Source organism: Catharus ustulatus, chromosome 18 (genome assembly GCF_009819885.2).
Source record: "Catharus ustulatus isolate bCatUst1 chromosome 18, bCatUst1.pri.v2, whole genome shotgun sequence".
Lineage (NCBI taxonomy): Eukaryota > Metazoa > Chordata > Aves > Passeriformes > Turdidae > Catharus > Catharus ustulatus.
Genome location: NC_046238.1, coordinates 3,223,442 through 3,242,331, shown reverse-complemented (window position 1 = coordinate 3,242,331; position 18,890 = coordinate 3,223,442). Strand labels below are relative to the sequence as shown.

General features: G+C 41.0%; 1 protein-coding gene across 12 annotated transcripts in view; it reads left to right on the top strand.

Annotated features, from left to right (window-relative positions):
- CLIP1 (CAP-Gly domain containing linker protein 1) overlaps positions 1–18,890 on the top strand; it is a 59,437-nt gene that overhangs the window by 17,282 nt on the left and 23,265 nt on the right. For 5 of the 12 annotated variants that reach the window (XM_033075901.2, XM_033075900.2, XM_033075899.2 and 2 more), the window contains exons 4-11: positions 6,702–6,826; positions 7,767–7,977; positions 10,546–10,743; positions 11,099–11,202; positions 11,684–11,744; positions 12,774–12,806; positions 16,115–16,219; positions 17,513–18,457. In XM_033075901.2, coding sequence (XP_032931792.1) covers positions 6,702–6,826; positions 7,767–7,977; positions 10,546–10,743; positions 11,099–11,202; positions 11,684–11,744; positions 12,774–12,806; positions 16,115–16,219; positions 17,513–18,457 — 1,782 coding nt within the window. The remainder of the gene's footprint in view (positions 1–6,701; positions 6,827–7,766; positions 7,978–10,545; positions 10,744–11,098; positions 11,203–11,683; positions 11,745–12,773; positions 12,807–16,114; positions 16,220–17,512; positions 18,458–18,890) is intronic. The other 7 variants (XM_033075906.2, XM_033075905.2, XM_042779841.1 and 4 more) reach the window with 4 other exon arrangements.

Here is an 18,890-nt window from a genome sequence, read left to right as displayed (position 1 = left end):
CTCTCTGAGTGACATCTCATTTCTCTTTATTCCCTGTTTTACAGAGCTGCCTGGAAGTTACTCTGTGCTTTGATGTTTCTTCCCGTTGTCTTTGGTGCTGGAGCAGGCAGGGGCTGATAGGAGATTATTGTCAGATTTGTTTCCACCCATGTAACCTATCTGCAAGTAAACATGACGTGGGGCTGTCAACTGATTACATTCCAGAGCTCTGAAAAGCAGCCAAGGGAAAAAAACTTCACGTGTAGAGAGGAGTTTCTCCTTTAGCATTGGCACTGTGGTGTTTTTAAGGCTCTTTTTCTGGATTTTACAACTTTCTGAAATGCACTTCTGAGCTTAGTCTGTTTGAGAGTTATAAAAACTGTTCTAAAACAAATATTCATTGGTGGTGTTACAGTTAAAACAGTGCAAAAATATCTGGCACAATGAATAGAAGGATGGAAAAGGAAGAAAAATTTGGAAGTTGGGAATGTGTGAGTGGTTTGTGCTCTCCTGGGGCTCCTCTCTCCTGTCTCCTCCATCAGATGTGACAGTTTTAACTGCTCAGTCACACTTGGCTTTATCCCTGAGCTGAGGTGGCTGTGAGGTATTTTCATGGCTTTGTCATGTTAAATCAAGGATGAAAGTAATTTTTATATTTATGTATGACTACCTAGGCCCAGTATTTTGGATATTGTAATGGATGATGTAGATTAGTTTGCTAAGTGGCTGCTACAGCTTGAAATCCATGCATGAGAAAATATCTGAGGATAAGGGGTATCCAAAGGCTTTGCCTTTATTCATTCCTTGTGCAAACCTCTGCTTTATTTAATGTTACTTTGAAGCATTTTCCAGACGTGGCATTACCAACCTGCTCACAACCAAGGTGTTAAATTTAACTTGGAGCAAGGCACAAGTTGTGTCTGAGTCACTCTGTTTTGGTAATTCCTTTTTAAAGTTCTGATTGTCTGTGAGCTCCTGGGCTGTAATGGCAGGGACTGGTGACTCCCCACATGCTTTAATAATAGTATTTAATTCCTTTTTTGTGTGTGGATTCCCTGGCTCCCTTCCCCTCTCCCTGCCTTCCCAAGGGGGAATATCCAGGAACACTTTGTCCTCAGTCATTTCAACACAGGATGGGAGAAAGAACAGTTTATTTACTTATTTCAGTTTTTGCTTTTTTTTTGTGGTGGTGATGAATTCACATGTGGCTTTTGTAGTATGCAATTGCTGTTAGGGTTTTTTTTTCTTTGTTTTCTTTGAGTTGGATGAATGAATTGACCCTCAATAGCACATCAGTTTTAGTTACTGAGCTGTTTTCTCTGGAAGTGAAGGATTGTGTGGTAGCACAGTGTGTGAGTATTTTATTGCACATGAGGTTTTTTGACCACTTTGATTTTGCTTTTGAACTTCTCAAGTCGACTGCAACCAAATTGGGTAGAAGTGGAGAGGTTTCAAAGGAAATTCTTCCCAGTTCCATGGAAACAGCCCAATGGAAGGTGGAGACTGCCCACCATTTCTGGAAAAGCTGCAATTTGCTTTCACAGAACTTTGCACATCACAGAATCCACATGATCAAGGCTTGTCTGAATCCTGTTCCCAGCAGTGGGAACAGCAGAAGTCACTCTTGCATTTTGAGGTAGTGAAGTCACTCACCCACAATATCCAATGCCACAGAAAAACTGCCATCATTGATCCTGCCACTCACAGAATTGCTGGGTTGAAAAATCTGAATTTTGGAGGCCAGTTTAAAGTTTGGGAATGCTCTAGCACTGTTCCAGTTGTGGCTTGATCTAGTGTTGGATGTTGTGTAAAAGGAAATAAGAAAAGCAAATAGCTAATATCTGTCTAATCTCAGCAAAAAAAAAAGGCAAAAACTGTCAGAGCAAACAAATGTTGACAAACTGAAATATGGCAGTTTTGTCAAACACTTTTGCTTCCTTCTCTAAAACTATGGATTTAATGAGAAGATGCCATTATGGAGTTATGTGGTGGGATTATTATTTTAAAATCCTGAATACTGTCTAACAGTCTAGCTTCAAAATTAGCACTTGACTTCACTGATAGATTTAAAAACTCAGTATATTTACACCTGTAGTTATTTGAGAAACCCATTGGAATTCAGAGCACAGCTGGAAGATGACTCAAGCAAGAGAAAATATCTTGCAATAAAAGATTTTAAGAGCTGAAGCTGCTAATGTTGAAAGGGAAAAATTGAGGTGTCTTGCTTAAAACCTGTGTGTACCTGCATGGTGGATGCTGCAGAGCTCTGTAATCTTCCAACAAATCATCATGAGAGCCAGTGGCCAGAGGCCACAGTCAAATTTGGTTTATTTGCAATTTAAATATGTTTGAACAATGGAGTGATTAAGTATGAAAACAGCCTGGCAGTGGCAGCATGTTTCCTGATGGATATCAGCTCTGCTCTAAAAACATCCCCACAGAAATGAGCTCAGGACAGTTCCAGGGTTAATCACAGATGGAGCTGGGGAGAGGGAAGGAGCTGTCCCATGAGAAGGGGAAATGATCCCTTTGTCCCCTCTGGCCTTGAAGGGGTGAACAAATCAATTAAACACAATTTCTGTTGCCAGCTGGAAACAGTTCTGCTAAATGTGGAGAAACAAGAGGAAGATGATTCTGATTAGATCCTGATTAGTGCATCCCAGGTGTTTCAAAGGCTGAGTGCCTGCATGGGTTTTGCTTTTCCAAGTGCTGAATTGTCCTGAAAATGCAGAAATATCCAGGTGATGCTTTCAGGAGTCACCACAAGTTTGTGCTCAGGCAGGAGGGGACACAGAGCAGTTGTTATCACCTTTTACCTCCTCTGGGCAGGTTTGAATGGGTGATATTGTTAACACAATATCAGAGCCTGCCTGTCCCCTTTTCCACCAGCCCTGCTCAAATCACACTCTCATTTTTAGACCATCTCTCCTTTCCCCCTCTGCATTACACTGGTTTATTTGTTTCCTGCTTCTCCTTATCTTTGGAAATGTGGCTCCACAGAGGTTCTCACAAGGTCTGATGTGTTCATCCCCCTGTCCTTTCACCAGGAGGTTTTTAACCACTTCAGCTTTCCAAACCCATTTTGCTGTTTCACTTTACCTGGCAGCAAATTAATGTCAGCTCAGGTATAATTGGAAAAATGGAATTTAATCTCTTTTTGCATGTGTTTGACATAACTCTGGTGAGTTCCAAGCAAAATTCCTCACCTCATCATGACCTGTAGTCTAACCTAGATTCTCTGGAGTATTACAGCTTTGTATTTTACAGCTTGATTCTATTGAGTGTGGGAACTGACTGAGAAAAGGTCTGGCAGCTCTTTTCTCTATCCATTATTTAGTGACCTGCCTTAGCATGAAAGAAGGTCATGGAAAACTCTCTCTGTGGTAGTTGTGCTCTATTTTTTCATAGAACTTTCAGAAATCTTTTAATATTTGTTTCCCCTGTTTCTTTTGGATGATGTTTTTTATTTTAGGCCTTCATGCAGTACTGGGAAGTAGATCTGCTGGCAAATGCAGCTAATTTTGTGGTTTGGGGTTGGGTTTTTTCACCTTTTTTGGCTGTAATTCTCAGAAATAAAATTCTAGAACAGATGCTGTACACTGTAAGTACAATTCTTTTTCCATATTGATTGGAACAGTTGAATTTAATCATGTCAGGATCTTTTTTTCCCATTTATCCATTAAGTCTGTGTGTGTACAACAACTTCCATCATGAAAAGCCTTTACCACACTGTCTTGTACAGTAGCACCTCACATTATACTGCTAAGGGAGTAAATTATTATTTTCTTTTCAAGGCTGGTGTTGTCACTTGCAGTACTAATTGCAGCTGGAGATAAATAATATACTTTTTGGGAGAGATGTCTGTGAATGATTGGGAGCTTTCAGTCTCGGGCTTTATAAAGGAGGGCTGACCTGTCTTTAAAGCTGAAATTTAGAAAGCTTTTGGTTAAAACTGAGCACATTACAGCCACAGGGTGCTCTGATTCCTGCTCTGTAAGGACACACAGAAGGTGCAGAGAGAGATGTAGTAGCTGCTTATTCCAAGAAACTGGACTGGGTTTGGAAAAAACCAACAATTCTTTGGCATTCTCCCTTGAGTCCTGTTTAAAATAACCCAGGTACCATGGTTACAAGGCAGTCACTTTGCTGCCTCTCCTGGGAATCTGGTGTTGAGCAGCCCCATCTGGTCTGGGATCTGAATTTCTGCATTTCTGGCTCCCAGGCTGTGGCTCAGGGCACTGCAGGGGCTGGAGCAGCTCCAGGGTCCCTGGGCACTGCCACATTCCTCCAGGTTGTGCTTTGAATGTGATCTCTTCAAAATAAACTCTTCACTTTTTTTTTACATCACTGTGGAAGATGAGCAGGGCCAAGGTATGAAACAGAAAAGGAAGAATATTTATTCTGCACCCAAGTTTAATGTGTGTTTTCCTGGAGCCAGCATTGATTTGCAGGGTGAGCTGGAGGGAACAGATTGCAGCATTTTCCTGTCCCTGGGAGTCCTTGCATGGACTTATCCTGTTCCACCTTTTACCTCACCTACCCCACTCACCTTCCTATGGAAAGGGTGCCTGTGTTTGGGTAATTCATTTGGGTTTGTTAAAAAAAATCACCACAGACACATGAAACAGGAAAAAAAAATTCCATTGCCTGGCTCAAGGTTCTGGCAAAGGAGCTTGAGGAGTCTCTGCAACCCCAACCCTGAGAATTGTCTCTGAAGGGATGCTCCTTATCTAGGCCATTGTTCTGGTTTTCCTGTCTAATTTCTTAAATGGATTTATGGAGCCTCTTTTGATTTAACTCTATTTTTTTCTGATGGAAAACAGAACAAAATTGAGTGGGAAACAGCTTCTAACCAGAACTAACCAGTCTTTTCACCTAAAGAAAAAATTGCCAAACAAAACAAGACAAACCTAAAGAGACAAAAACCTCTACCCAAACTTGCTAGAAAAGCAATAAGGAGGAGAACTTGGAGCTCAGTATGGACTGATAGTGCAGTTAAAATTTGTTTTTATGTTTGTATTTAAGATATTTACCCTCTAGAAAACATCTCTCAATTTAAGGGGTAGTTCTTCCCAGGGGTTACTTTGTCAGTGTTGTATATTCCTTTTTCAGCACTGGGCCAGAGGTCTGGATTCTCTGTAACTCTTTGAATGGTTACAATTCTTTTTTTCTAAGCCAGTCCTAGTTCTTGTTTGTGTGTTCTCTGCCAAGAGCACCAAATACCAAAGGTTCTACGAGTTACTATATTAGGCTGAGTCATGATAACTGTAAACTTTGTGTGTTTTTATTCCATGGAGAGTAATAATTTGCTACAGTGCCACTTAAAGCAGGATCTGAAGGTGACCTGCAGAATTTCTTCTAATGGCAGAGAAGGAGCTGCCACCTTAAGTGTGGACAAGAAGTGTCTCCGCCACCTTTCTGACTTGAATAATATCAGAAAAGTTCATTATTCTCCCTGTTTTTCTGAGGTTTGTGTGGATTAGGATTATTTTTCCTCAATTGAAGCCTCATAGAGCCAGAAGCTGGAGCACAGATGTGTGTGGCAGCTCCTGGCACTGACTTGGGACTTTGTGGATGTAAAATCCTCAATTCCTCACAGGTGACCTCACGACTGAACTCTTCCCAGCTGGAATAATGTGAATTCTCTCATGTGCTGTGATCATGCACCTTAATTTATGGCATTCTAATAATCCTGGGAAATCCCAAGAAACAGAATGTCTGCTGCAAAAATTATATTAAATACGAATTTATTTTTTCATTTCTAAAAAGGAGAATCACAGTCTTTAATAGGAGATTTCATTCAAGCTCTCTGCCAAGGCCTCACAACATTCCTGGTTTTACTACAAAACACAAGTGACCATTTTCAAACCATTGGTGCATTTTCCATGTGGAATTCTGTGGAAAAAAAAGAGGTTTCCATCACCATGTCCCTGTTTTCACAATGCTGGATGCAGGCTGAACAGATTTGCACAAATTTAGGGCACAGCATCTTGTCTTCCTGAACTGCAGGAGTCCTGTGGCTCTTCCTGGCACTCAACACCTTTTCCTTCCTTGCTTCACTGACTTCTTCCATCCCCTGGCTGTTATGAAAAGCTGTAGCTCACAGACACTGCAAGTAATTGGAATGACTGTAAATATTTAATATTATAAGTTTGAAAGCCACTGCTTTCCAGGCTTTCATTTAGGAGTGTTTGGGTTGGATTTTTTTGTTCTTGGAAGTGAAGAAAAGATAAAATGATTCTTCCCCAAAGATTCAAATAGCTGGTTATATCTACAGTTCTGCCAAGTGCTCTGTATCATGCTTTATATCAGTTCTAAATACAAGAGGGCTGTACTGTGTAGTTTATCTGAATTATTCCTTAGAGAAAATATGAAAGGGTTTTGTTCACATTTAATTTCCTTTCTTTTTCCTCACAGAATTAGAATAAGAAGAGACCTTAGACATCATTACCTGCTGGTAGAAATTGATATGAAATTCCAGCACAAATCTATTGCATTCAGAACATTGGTTATACTGTGCCTTGTTAAATATATTTTGGGTTGTGAAGGTCACTGTTTGTTCAACATTAAAACAAACTCATTAACAAAAAAAATACATAGTTTGAAATAAGAACTGGTTATGTCATTCCTGTGCTTTGTGAATGTGATTATGCCAAAATGTCACTGAATGTGGTGTTTTCTTTTGGAAATGCATTAAATGCAGATGTGTGTCATTGCTCTAGGTTGGAGGAACCAAAGCTGGAGTCGTGCGTTTTCTGGGAGAGACGGACTTTGCCAAAGGGGAGTGGTGTGGGGTGGAGCTGGATGAGCCCCTGGGGAAGAACGATGGAGCTGTGGCTGGCACCAGGTCAGTCCCTCCCCACATTCACTGGGGCATTTTCCTCTGGATTCTCTTGGGTTTTTATATCTTCCATGGAATTTTCAGTCAGGGAGGCTCTGAAGCTGCCTTTGCTGGTGGGGAGGGTTGGAGTGCCCTGGGTTGAATCCTCTGATGCCAACACTTCTCTCACATTCGTGGGGTGAGCTGATCTCTCCTCCCATGTGATTTTTATTCATAGACTGGTAATGGAAAACACAAATTCCTTCTTTTGAATGCCTGTTTGATTTCTCAGCTTGGAAGGAATGCTTAGTTAAGAAAATCTCTGGATATCCAGTAGTTGTACCTGAGGGAAATCCTCCAGCATCCCAGGAGCTGGAAGCTCCTGTTCCAACAATGTAGAGACTGGGAGAGACTGGGAGCAGTCAAAAGACATTAATTCACATCACAATTTAACTTTAATTCTCATGTGCCATAAGGAATAATCTTTTACCTCATTAAAAGGAGGTTTTACAAGGATTGTCTCACCTTAACATAGGTGATCACAGCTTTAAATTATAAGTGGCTTTTGTCTATATTTAACCAAAGATGTATGTTCTGTATCATCAAATATGCATAAATGGTACGTATGTAATAACATAAAAAACTACTTGATTTAATTAAAATCGCATTTCTATTTTTAACTCATCACATCTGTTGGCAGCTCAGAGGAACGTGATGAAGGGGAAATCTATAGATATAAAACTGAATCTGAATGGAATTTTTTAGGCATTAGAGCAGTGGTGTTAACTCTGAATATCTGAAGTTGTGATCTGAAGATGCGACCATGCTGCTCCAGTCCCGAATCCATCATTAAACAGAATTGCAGTGTGAATGAGATCCCTGTCCTTTAACCCTCACACTCCTGCTCTAGAATCCTCCACGAGAAGCACTTCAATCCTGCTCCCTTCTGCTTGCTTTGCCCTTGCAGGTATTTCCAGTGCCAGCCCAAGTACGGCCTGTTCGCCCCGGTGCACAAGGTGACCAAGATCGGCTTCCCCTCCACCACCCCGGCCAAGGCCAAGCCCGCGGTGCGCAAGGTGCTGCCCACGCCGCTGAAACGCAGCCCCAGCGCCTCCTCGCTGAGCTCGCTCAGCTCCGTGGCCTCCTCCGTAAGCAGCAAGCCCAGCCGCACAGGACTCGTAAGCTGCTTTTTCCTTGGCATGCTTCCCCTCGGCAGCCCCGCCCGGCCCCGAGCGGCTCGTGGGCAGAGTTTCACGGTGCTCCTCTTCATTCCAAGCATGCACGAAGGAAGGGAATCTTAGCTAGCCCTGGAGAGCAGCTGAATGTTTGAATATTTAATTCAGGCTAACTGAGTGATTGCAATAAGAAAGAGGCTTAAGATACTCACACAAATTTCTCTCCATTTAATTCATTTTCTGAGGATCTGAAGCTTCCAGAGATCACACTCGTTTTATTTAAGCAGGAAGCTTCACGTTGGCTAAAATGTTCAAAATTTCCTTTTGCTGTTCAAGAGACAAGTCAGCTGAGAAATGCAGCAGGAGCAATTTCCAAGAAGCCTCTTTCTTTTCTTTTAGGTTTGGTTTTAATCCTGTGAATTCATAAAGGCTGAGTGTTGGCTCAGGTGAAATCTAACACAGTACTAATTCCACCTAATACACTTACTATGGATTCTTTTGAAGTTGCTCTGTTACATAAATGTCCTAATCTTGGGTTGCAGCAGTAAAATGGAAATCTGAGAAGGCTGAATTTTGAGAAGTCTCTTTTATGGCAATTGAAAACACAGGAATAATTGGATTTTTCCAGTCACCCTAGTGTTTCCCTTTTGTTTTTTTTATTTTTAAACCATAGTCCATAGATAGATCTAATTAGGAAGAAGTGACTCCCAGTGATGTGGAGAGGTTCCCTGTCCCACTGTCCCACTGACCTGGTGGTACCCAGAGGTGACTTACCCTGCTCCTGCAGGACTGAAGCAGATTACCAGAGGTCAGCAGTCGGTCAGGGCACCAGGGTTAATACCTGACCACAAAAAGGATTTTTATTTGGCACAAACAGTGGCACTTCGTTACTTAATCCATTCTGGAAGTTGCACTTGCAGCTGCAGAGTGCCCTCTAGTTTGGGATCACAGCACTAACAGGTCAAGCCAAATGCTTTACTCCATGTGCTGTGATCCCCCAAGTTCCACCTTGTGAATGTCTAAAATGTATTTCCTTATTTTGTTGTGTCCCAGGGATTTTGCATGATTTAGACCATGAAATACAAAGCTGCTGTAATCCATTATTTCTGGAATTAAAATTCCAGCTTTCTTCCAGCTCTTTCTCAGGCAGTGTGAACATTTGGTGGCCATCCAAGTTTACAGGATTGTCCAAATAATTCTGAGACTTTTTCTTTAAAAGTTAAGCTGCTGAGGAAACATGATTTCCTGTAATCAGGTTTGACCCAGCAGACTTTTCATGCTTCAGTTTCTAGGAAAACTAAAACTTTTCTGGGAATTTCTGGACTCTCACATTGACTGCTCAGTTGTTCAGGGCTGTTTCTATTTTCTTTTTCCTCTATAATAAAAGCAGCTGTCAGAGTAGGTGATCTATGATTTAAGGGGCTCTCTGATATAATTGGTGTTTATTTCCAAATCTGAAGGAAGCTGATGCTTTTCTGAAGAGTCTTGGATTTGTTTTGCAGTTGGGAGTGAAGGGTGATTTGAAGACCTAAAACTGTCAGAAAGCAAAACACTCTGGAATGGGATTTCTTCTGGAAACTGGGAGGGTCTGAAAGAACCAATTAAGCATCAGAGTGAAGGTGCTTTATTCTGTGTGGTGCCTTTCCAGTCATTCTCATTTAATACTTAGGCAAATTTCCCAGCTGTTAAAGTTAGGTTTTATGAACAGCACTGGGTTGTTCTTGTTCAGTTTTTGCTGTTTTCTCACCTATTGCTCACTTCATAATTTTAATTTATTTACTTCCCCTGCCAGCTCAGGAACTCATGAGGGTGTAGCTGATAGGGCCATACTGAATTCTCCCTGGTACTGATTCCATCCAATGGGGCAGAGATGATGCAAGGTCAAGGAAAACCTGATTTCATTTTAGCTACAATTCTCCTGATTAATTTTAATCTGCATTCTTGAAGCTTAATATTTCAGATTTTTTTTTCTGGCAGTAATTTAATTCCAGGTGATATAAACATATATTTTAGTCAGATACCAGGTGATGTTCTTCACAAGGTTTTAGCTCTAAGGCTGGCTTTAGGCCAAGGTAAATGCTCTTCATCCTGGCTGGTTTTGCCATGGTGGAGGTGCCAGATGCTGGTGGGAGATCCCAAAGCTTTTCATGAAGGGTTTGGAAGTGTTGGACAATTGCTGGTCACCCAAGATAATGACCTGGTAACTAGAGACACAATGTTTGTGGCTTGCTAGAAAGCTGCCTTTCTTTTTTTAATGCAAAAAGATGCTTAGGAACATCCTGAGCCAGCCTTTGTGTGAGTCTACACCTTCAGCTGAGGCCTTTTATTTTCACTTCATCCCTCCTGCCTCTTCTGCTGCTGCTGCTCCTTAGAGGGCACTGACCACACAGTGTTGGCCACTGTTAAATTCTGGAAAATGAAGTCATTTAGGTGCAAAAGGAGAAGGTACAGTAGGTCACAGAAAGTGTTTGCTTTACTAACCCTGTGTTTGTGGAGTCTGGAGATACCAACTACAGCTCTGTTTTCTTTCTCTTGGGGCAGAATGATTTTTAACACATTTATTTTATGAAGTTGACAGAAACCTCTTCCCGGTATGCAAGAAAAATTTCGGGCACCACAGCCCTCCAGGAGGCCCTGAAGGAGAAGCAGCAGCACATTGAGCAGCTCCTGGCAGAAAGGGACCTGGAGAGGGCAGAAGTTGCAAAAGCAACGAGTCACGTCGGGGAGATCGAGCAGGAGCTGGCGCTGGTTCGCGATGGGCACGACCGGGTAAGAGAGTTCCTGTTCTTCTGAAACAGAGTTAGCACAATGGAGCTCACCTCCAAAATGGGCTTTTCTTATTGGAAAGGGCTGGCAGCAAGAGGTGGTGTGCTAAAAGTAAAATAATCCATACCTGTGAGATCTCCCTTGTGGGATCTTTGGCTTGGTGAGATACCAGATCTACTGAATTTAACTCGTTTTTATTGAACTTCACTGCAGCCTTTGATCATCTTCATATTTGATAACATTCCTGTCACTTGGCCCATCACTTCACCAAGTTGTGGTTACTGAGGTACAGGTACAGGGAAATATTCCTGTGTTTCCCAGCTTAGTAAATTTTGGTTTTATTCCTCTTCCTGATTAGCACGTGCTGGAGATGGAGGCCAAAATGGACCAGCTCCGAGCTATGGTGGAGGCAGCTGACAGGGAGAAAGTGGAGCTCCTCAATCAGCTGGAGGAAGAGAAAAGGTAACCCCAAACTGTCCTCATTCATGTAATTAATATTCTTCTTGTGCTCCCCTTGTGCATCTTGCTGTTCATCCTGACTCCAGACATGTTTGTGACATCTTAAAGGCCTGTGGACATTTTGGATGTGTCCTGAATTTCTGTTTCCTGCATGAATGGTAGAATGTATAGAATGTGAGATCAAACTGCTGGTTTAGGTCACCTCAGATCATGCAGAAGATCAATGAGGATTTAAAAGGTTTTAATACAAAATACCCTTTTACAGCTGCAGGAGTAGTGATGGCCTTGGCACTGGTAGTGTTTTAAGAACAGCAATTTTCCCTCACTCTGATGCTTCCTGTGAGAAATTTCTCCTTAATGTTCCTGGCAGTTTGCTGGTACAGTGTTGGGAATGTTGTCACTGTCATTCTGATTTCCACTGAAAAGTGAGCTTGAAAGCATTTTCTTCCAAAATTACCTGAATTTTAATGAGCTGTCCCCACAGGAAAGTTGAAGACCTTCAGTTCCGTGTGGAAGAAGAATCCATTACCAAAGGAGACCTAGAGGTAAAATATCTCCAGCTTTGTGAACGGGATATCCAGGAGGGCACAGAAAGGCAGCAATCATTAAGAGATGCAATCCTGATGCAAATCATGAAAATGAAATCCATTTCTGCACTCCTTTAGTAAGCCAACTGTCCCAAAATTGCAGGATTGCACCCCGAATTCAGTTACACACTTTAGCTGTGCTATAGAGCAGCTGTAGTTATTTAGAGGAATTAAATTAATTCATAGAAAATTCTACCTTTTGCTGTTAAAAGTAACCACTAAGAAAAAAAAATAGTTTTGAAGTTAATTGGAAGTTAATATTTCTACTTTTGAAAATTAATATTGAAGACTTGTCCTGTTTGATCCATTCCTTGAGTAATTCTGTGCTTCCCTTAGGGAATGTTGATTTTGTCCTGAGAGTTTGCACATAAAATCTGAATAGCAATTCATGTGTGCAACTTTTAATCTGTTGTTTATCTAATTGTGATATTGGGCTATAGCACAGTGTGTTACTGCACAGTCAGAATAGAAAACATTTAGGGAAGGATTGCTCTCAGGTATTTGAGCACTGCCAGTTTTTATCCCAAAATTCCAATTAATAAGTAAGATACTTTCAGTTGCTCTACACTGTTGTCTAATCACAAAGATATTTGAACTTCTTGCACAGCATAAAGTACAGACTTAGTTAACTGTGTTGTTATAAAGCATTTGTGATTGAAGTGCTAGCCTGATGAAAAATGCTCATTTCATATAACATTTCTTTTATTTTAGTCTTCCATTCATTTTAAGATACCTATCTAGACTCTTCATAGAATGCTCCTTTTATTGTTTAATCCATGAAAATATTTCAGTTTTTTATTTTCTGTTAAATCAATCAATAGTCATGGCAAGCCATCCTAAATACTCTGGTTTGTCAAGCTGCTTAACCTGGGGGTTTAAACTGAATTCAAGCTGATGAAATGTCTCCTGTTGTTTGTGTTGGAATGGCAGTGCTGAGTCTGTAGGTGAAACATTTTTGTTTGTTTGTTTTTTTAATTTTACTGATAGCAAAAGAGGCAGATTTCGGAAGACCCAGAAAATGTAAGAGGGCACTTCAATGTGCAGAGACATCCCATGTTAACAGATTGTGTGCAGAAAATGCTTATACTGATTCACTAACTGCATAATCTGTTATTGAGACATTGACTCTGGTATTTGTGTGCATGTTGCTTCCAGAGCAATTACAACATTTCTTGGAAAGAATGTGTGTAATGACTAAACGTGGTAATGCCCATTAACTGCAGACAGGGCCAGTGTGCCATTGGAATTCTTTAGGGTCAAAACCTTTGCAACTCACTGAAGAATCCAGGAGCTTGTAGAACATGACTGAGCAGCATCCTGAAGTGGCTTTAATTTAAATGTAGGATTTGAGCTGTTTTCTTCACAAAATCCTGCCTGCTCTCCTGTGAGATCCTGCTGCTCTTCAGTAGATGGCAATTTTTCTGAGGGAAAAAAATCTGTCTGTTCTTCATCTCCTCATACTTGTTTCCTTTTTTCCTGTATGAAATGCTAAGGGGAGAGATGATTAAAACCATCTGAACAATTACTGTAGAAAGCTGTCTGATTTTACTGTATCTTCATGTAGCTCCTCTTCTAATTATGTGTTACTTGAGAACAGAAATGGCCTTGCAAGATATTTAAGGAGCCCTCTTGCTTCCCCAGCTCAGAATAGTGGGATTTTAAAGGTAAATTTATCCCAGGAAGTTCTCAAGACTAGAACTGGATCCTGCTGTGCATCCTTAGGGGTTCCCTTTGAGATCCCTCAGGGATCTGAGTCTCCTCCAGTCTCCCCATCAGGCTGATGCTTTGTTAGAAATAAATCTGCATGTGCCCTTCCTTTCTCTTGTTTTGTGCACTCCTTCTTTGGTCCCATCTCTTCTCCTGACTTCCCTGTTTTGATTTTTCCATTCAGAATGGACATCTTCACTCTCAGAAGGAGTTCCAGCTGACACTCCCTGACCCCAGGGGTGTCCTGTGATTGAATCCCAGCATGAGGGGACTGGAGGGGCTCTTGCCCCATCCTAGAACAGAATTTGTCCCTCAGCACAGTTTCCCAGTTTGATGGAGAATGTCACAGGGAGGTTTATTCTGGAGTGAATAGAGGGGCTGGAAAAGGCTGATGTGCAGCTCCAGAGTTTGGGTGGAATTCTTGGAGGCTCAAGGCAGAGTAAGGATCCCATTTCCACATCACTTCCCCAGTTGTGAAGCTCTGGAGAAGGGGAAGGTGTTTCCTTTGGATTTGTTGTCTGATTTTTCTTCCCTGCTTTTCTCTTCCATCCAAGTTAAGGTTTACAATCAAATTCTTTTCTTCTTTTTGGGGTACTCTCTCTTCCCAGTTCACTGTGTTCTGGATTTCCTCAAAGAGAATCATAAATCAATAAAAATTTCTCTTTACATCATCAAGAGAGAAATTTGTGCAGTTCAAGATTTTGCAGTGATTTTTACCTCAGGGAATCTGGAATCTGTCCCTTGGAAATCAGATTTGATTAAAGGATAATCTCTCATGCTCTAAATGGGGGAAAAGGTGTCAAGCAAAGATCTCTGGAATATTCTTTTTAATCTTTTATTTCCATTTTGGCAGGATTTTAACTTACTTGCCTTTGTAGTATATAAGAGTTAGGATTTTAAAAAATCCAATAATCAGTGATGGTCTGTCTGATCTTTGGAGCAGTAAAGCACTGTCTATAAAATTAATCATCAAAGAGTTTGGGTTTTATGTAGCATGAAAAAAACTTAAAGTTGCATATTCCAAAGGCACTCAGGGAAATCCTGTAAGTATTTGGGATTTCTTGGGGTTTAGTAGATCCCCTTGGTGAATTAGAGTAAGTAGAGTTTGAATTTCCAGCTTTTAAAGCAGATTGTTTTTCACATTTACTTACAGTTTGGATCAGAACTAATACTGACCTGTGTCAGAGAGAGAAAAGAATTGTAGCCACTTACTAAATATGATTTCCCTTAGAATACTCAATTCCATTTTCAAAGGCTATGGGCAGGAAAAGGAATAATCTCTGTTCTTTTGGAGCATTTTTGCCTGTTACACCCTGAAGATCTTCCACTGAGAGAGAAACAGATCTGAGAGAGAAACTGCAGAGAATTAAAACATCAACAAATCTAAGGAGCAACTTCTAAGTGTTTGTGGACCAAGGAACTCCACAGTAACACAGCCAACTGTTTTCAGCTGTTTAAAAAATTGCCCCCCTTGGATGTCTGGATGATTTGGAAGGAAGAACTTGCTGCTGCCAGAAGGAATTCTGTGTTTGGAAAAGCAGACAAGAAGCTCATCCCCATCTTTATACTTCTTCATTTTATTCTGTTCCCTACTTCAGAGGTGCAGGTCAGGTTTGAATTACCTGCTGGACTTTCCCTGCATCTCCCAAACTTCAGATTCTCTTGCAGGCCCCAGGGAGTATCTGGATATCAAGCCAGAATATAAAATATTCTGTGTTCTTGCTAAAAGTTCTGTTTGTAAGCAAAAGGCAGGAGGGTTCACTTGGGTTCATCTGTGTACTGCTTCTCGTTAGGAACTTGTTAGAATTCCAAAGATCTTACTTTTCTCTTAATTCCACATATTTTCAATATACTTAGACATCAGTAACTGCAGAGCAGCCAGGCTGATTCACTTTTTTATCTGGTTTTGAGGGATCTTGTAGCTCACTTCCTGAAAGAGGAGAAGAGGGGAAAAAAGAGGAAGGTTTTGGAGTTAGAGACAACCATTCTCTTTGTATTTCTGCTCAGATAATTCAAACCACAGTGACAGAGGAACCTTCATGTTCCCATTTCTTGGCCAGAAGCATTTTTATGGCTGAGACTTAGAGACAGCTGCTATCAAAAAAAGAAAGTTAAAGTTTTGATGAGTCACATGAGCTTCAGTGGAGATTTTTTGTCCCCTTGTTAAGTATTTTTTTAATAAAATCAGCCAAACACATTAAAGGAAAAAGGTAGTGTGATGACAAGGGATTTACCTTCCTTTTAGAACAGGAACAGATATATATGCACAAATATATATTTTTGACATAACTATTCTAATTTGTGCTCAAAGCCTCATGTACTGATAAATAACTTCTACTCAGCTGCATGAAACTTTTTTCCATTCCCATTCCTCCGTTTGCTGTTCATTCAATCCTTGATTTATTTTACACGTTTGATTTCATTTTTACACGCCCATCCATTCACACCTTCAGCCCATCCTCCTCATCCATAGATTTCCCTGCCCATTCCCCACCCCTTGCATCCTCTCTGCTCACCTGTTAGAAGGCTCTGGCAGCACGGCCTGCATGTGGCTCCTCCTCTTGTGCTGGCATGTGATGGTGGCACCGTTGTGTTCTCTTCCTCTCCCTCTCCACTAACAGACGCAGACCAAACTGGAGCATGCCCGCATTAAGGAGCTTGAACAGAGCCTGCTCTTTGAAAAGACCAAAGCTGACAAACTCCAGAGGGAGTTAGAAGACACTAGGGTAATGGTTTTCCCTGTTTGAATAACGAACCTGATCTGTGTTGTGGAAGATTTCTGATGGCACAATGCCGGGGGTGACACGTGCTGGAACAGGTCCTTGCTCCTGCCGTAGCCAAAGCTGGAACTGTAAAAAATTAGATTAATGTTGAGCTTCCCTGGGGTGTGTTTGTGTGCCTGGACGTGGGGCTCGTTCAAGAACTCAGGTAAGATGTCTTCACACTGCAAAAGTAATCCTTGGATCCACAAGTGGCAGGATGAGGTGACAGAAAGGAACATTCAGTAGCTCATTTTAGAATTTAGCAGAGGTCATTAAACCCAAAAAACCTAAGATTGAACATGCCAGTCCTTTTAACACAAACTGACTATTTGGGGCTTGGTTTCTGAGCTCTTCAGTAGCTGCTGCACTATTTGTTTTGCTAAATCATGGTTTGTAGTGGCTTTTTAGCTCTTTTTTCTCACCAATGATATAATCCTTTAATGGATATCCCAGTAATTAGTGATACTGCTGCCTGTCAGAATATTACTGACATGCTTTGCACCAAGCCAGAAGTTCAGCAGATGTAAATTCTTAAATATATATAATATATATACACACACATATAGACATATTCATGCTCACACATGGGGATTTTCTTGAAGGTCAGGTGGGATGAATAAAAAACCCAGGATGAATATAAAACCAACAATTTAATGTAGAATAAATACTTTTAAAGAGCAGCTGTGGGTAAGTTATATCTTTTCCAGGAGGTCAAAGTAGTAATTTCCTAATTAGAATTAATTCTGGGAGCTTTGCTGTAGCAAAAGCTGCTCCAACAGCCAGTGAAAAGCTCAGATAGTGTGAGGACGCTTCTTCAGAGAGAATAAAGCAGGTATAGAAAGGATTTCAGAGGATTTATCAGTTCAAAATTAGTTTGTCATTTTCTCTGACAGTCTTGTAGCTGGTGTGAGATGAATTTGGAAGGAATTATTTCAACAAAGACCTCAAGGTTCTCCATTCTTTTCCAGTGTGCCTTAAAATGGTTCTGAGGAACATTTTGTTAATCATTGATAATACCCATCAGGGTGGTTTGTAAGTTTTTTAGTAAGTTATTTCTAGATAGTACCAGAAGAACAAATTTTAGTAAATTCTGTGTTTATAGACAATAGAAGATGTTTGTCATTATGAATTATGGACATTTTTCCCTTTTTGAAGCAATTTGCAACGCTCAGTGGAAACTTTCCAGCAAGGCCTGAGTGTCTTTGTATGAAATTTATTTTTATAATTCATTTTTTCTTCAAATGCTGTTGATCTTAGGTGGCCACAGTGTCGGAAAAGTCCCGGATCATGGAGCTGGAGAGGGACCTGGCACTGAGGGTGAAGGAGGTGGCTGAGCTCCGAGGGAGGTTGGATTCCAGCAAACACATGGATGATGTGGACACTTCTCTCTCCCTGCTACAAGAAATCAGTTCTTTGCAAGAAAAAATGGCAGCAGCTGGCAAAGAACATCAGAACGAGATGAACTCGCTGAAGGAGAAGTTTGGCCTCAGTGAGGAAGCCTTGCAGAAAGAGATCAAGGCCCTTTCAGCTTCAAATGAGAGAATAGCAAAAGAAAATGAATCCTTGAAAACCAAGCTTGACCATGCCAACAAGGAGAATTCTGATGTGATAGAGCTGTGGAAGTCCAAGCTGGAATCTGCAATTGCCTCCCATCAGCAAGCAATGGAAGAGCTGAAAGTTTCTTTCAGCAAAGGTGTTGGGGCTCAGACGGCAGAATTCGCAGAGTTAAAGACTCAGACTGAGAAGATGAAATTAGACTATGAGAATGAAATGGCAAATTTAAAACTGAAGCAGGAAAATGAGAGATCTCAGCACTTGAAAGAGATGGAGTCTCTGAAAGCAAAACTGGTGGCAGTCACGGAGGAGAAGGAGCAAAACCTGGAAAGCCTGAAGACCAAACTGGAAAGTGTGGAAGATCAGCATCTAGTAGAAATGGAAGACACTTTAAACAAATTGCAGGAAGCTGAGATAAAGGTAAAGGAGCTAGAGGTACTGCAAGCCAAGTACAATGAACAAACCAAAGTTATTGATAGTCTTACATCACAGATCAAAGCTACTGAAGAAAAGCTTTTGGACCTTGCTGCACTTGAGAAAGCCAATTCTGAAGGTAAATTGGAAATCGAGAAACTTAGCAAGCAGCTTGAGGCAGCTGAGAAACAAATTCAGACTTTAGAGACTGAAAAGGGTGATGGAATTAGCCAGGTTTGTATCAACATCCATCCTTTTAGTTTTCTTTTGCTTTTATTTTGCATTTGTACTGTTTTGATCTGCTCTAGGAAATACATCACAGAAAAAGCAAAGTTCACTGAATGTGTATCTTGGGACCATCTGGGGAGGTTTAGAGGAGCATTAACTGGGTCATGTCTCAACAGGTTTCTGCTGCTCCACCTGCACCAATAAGCAAAAGGGAAAAATTCCTTCTGCACTTCCCTTCTGCAGATTTAGGCATGTGCTGAAATCTTCCTGTCTTGGAAAAATTATTTTGTGGGCTTGTTTGGGAGAAGGGTCCACACATCCAAAGGCTTTAACCTTTGGGGACTTGGGACTCAGTAGGGAAATATTTCCTTCATTACCTTTCCCCTCCTCTGACAAGGTGATGGAAAAGGCTTTTAAAACAAAAGAAAGCACAAAAAAA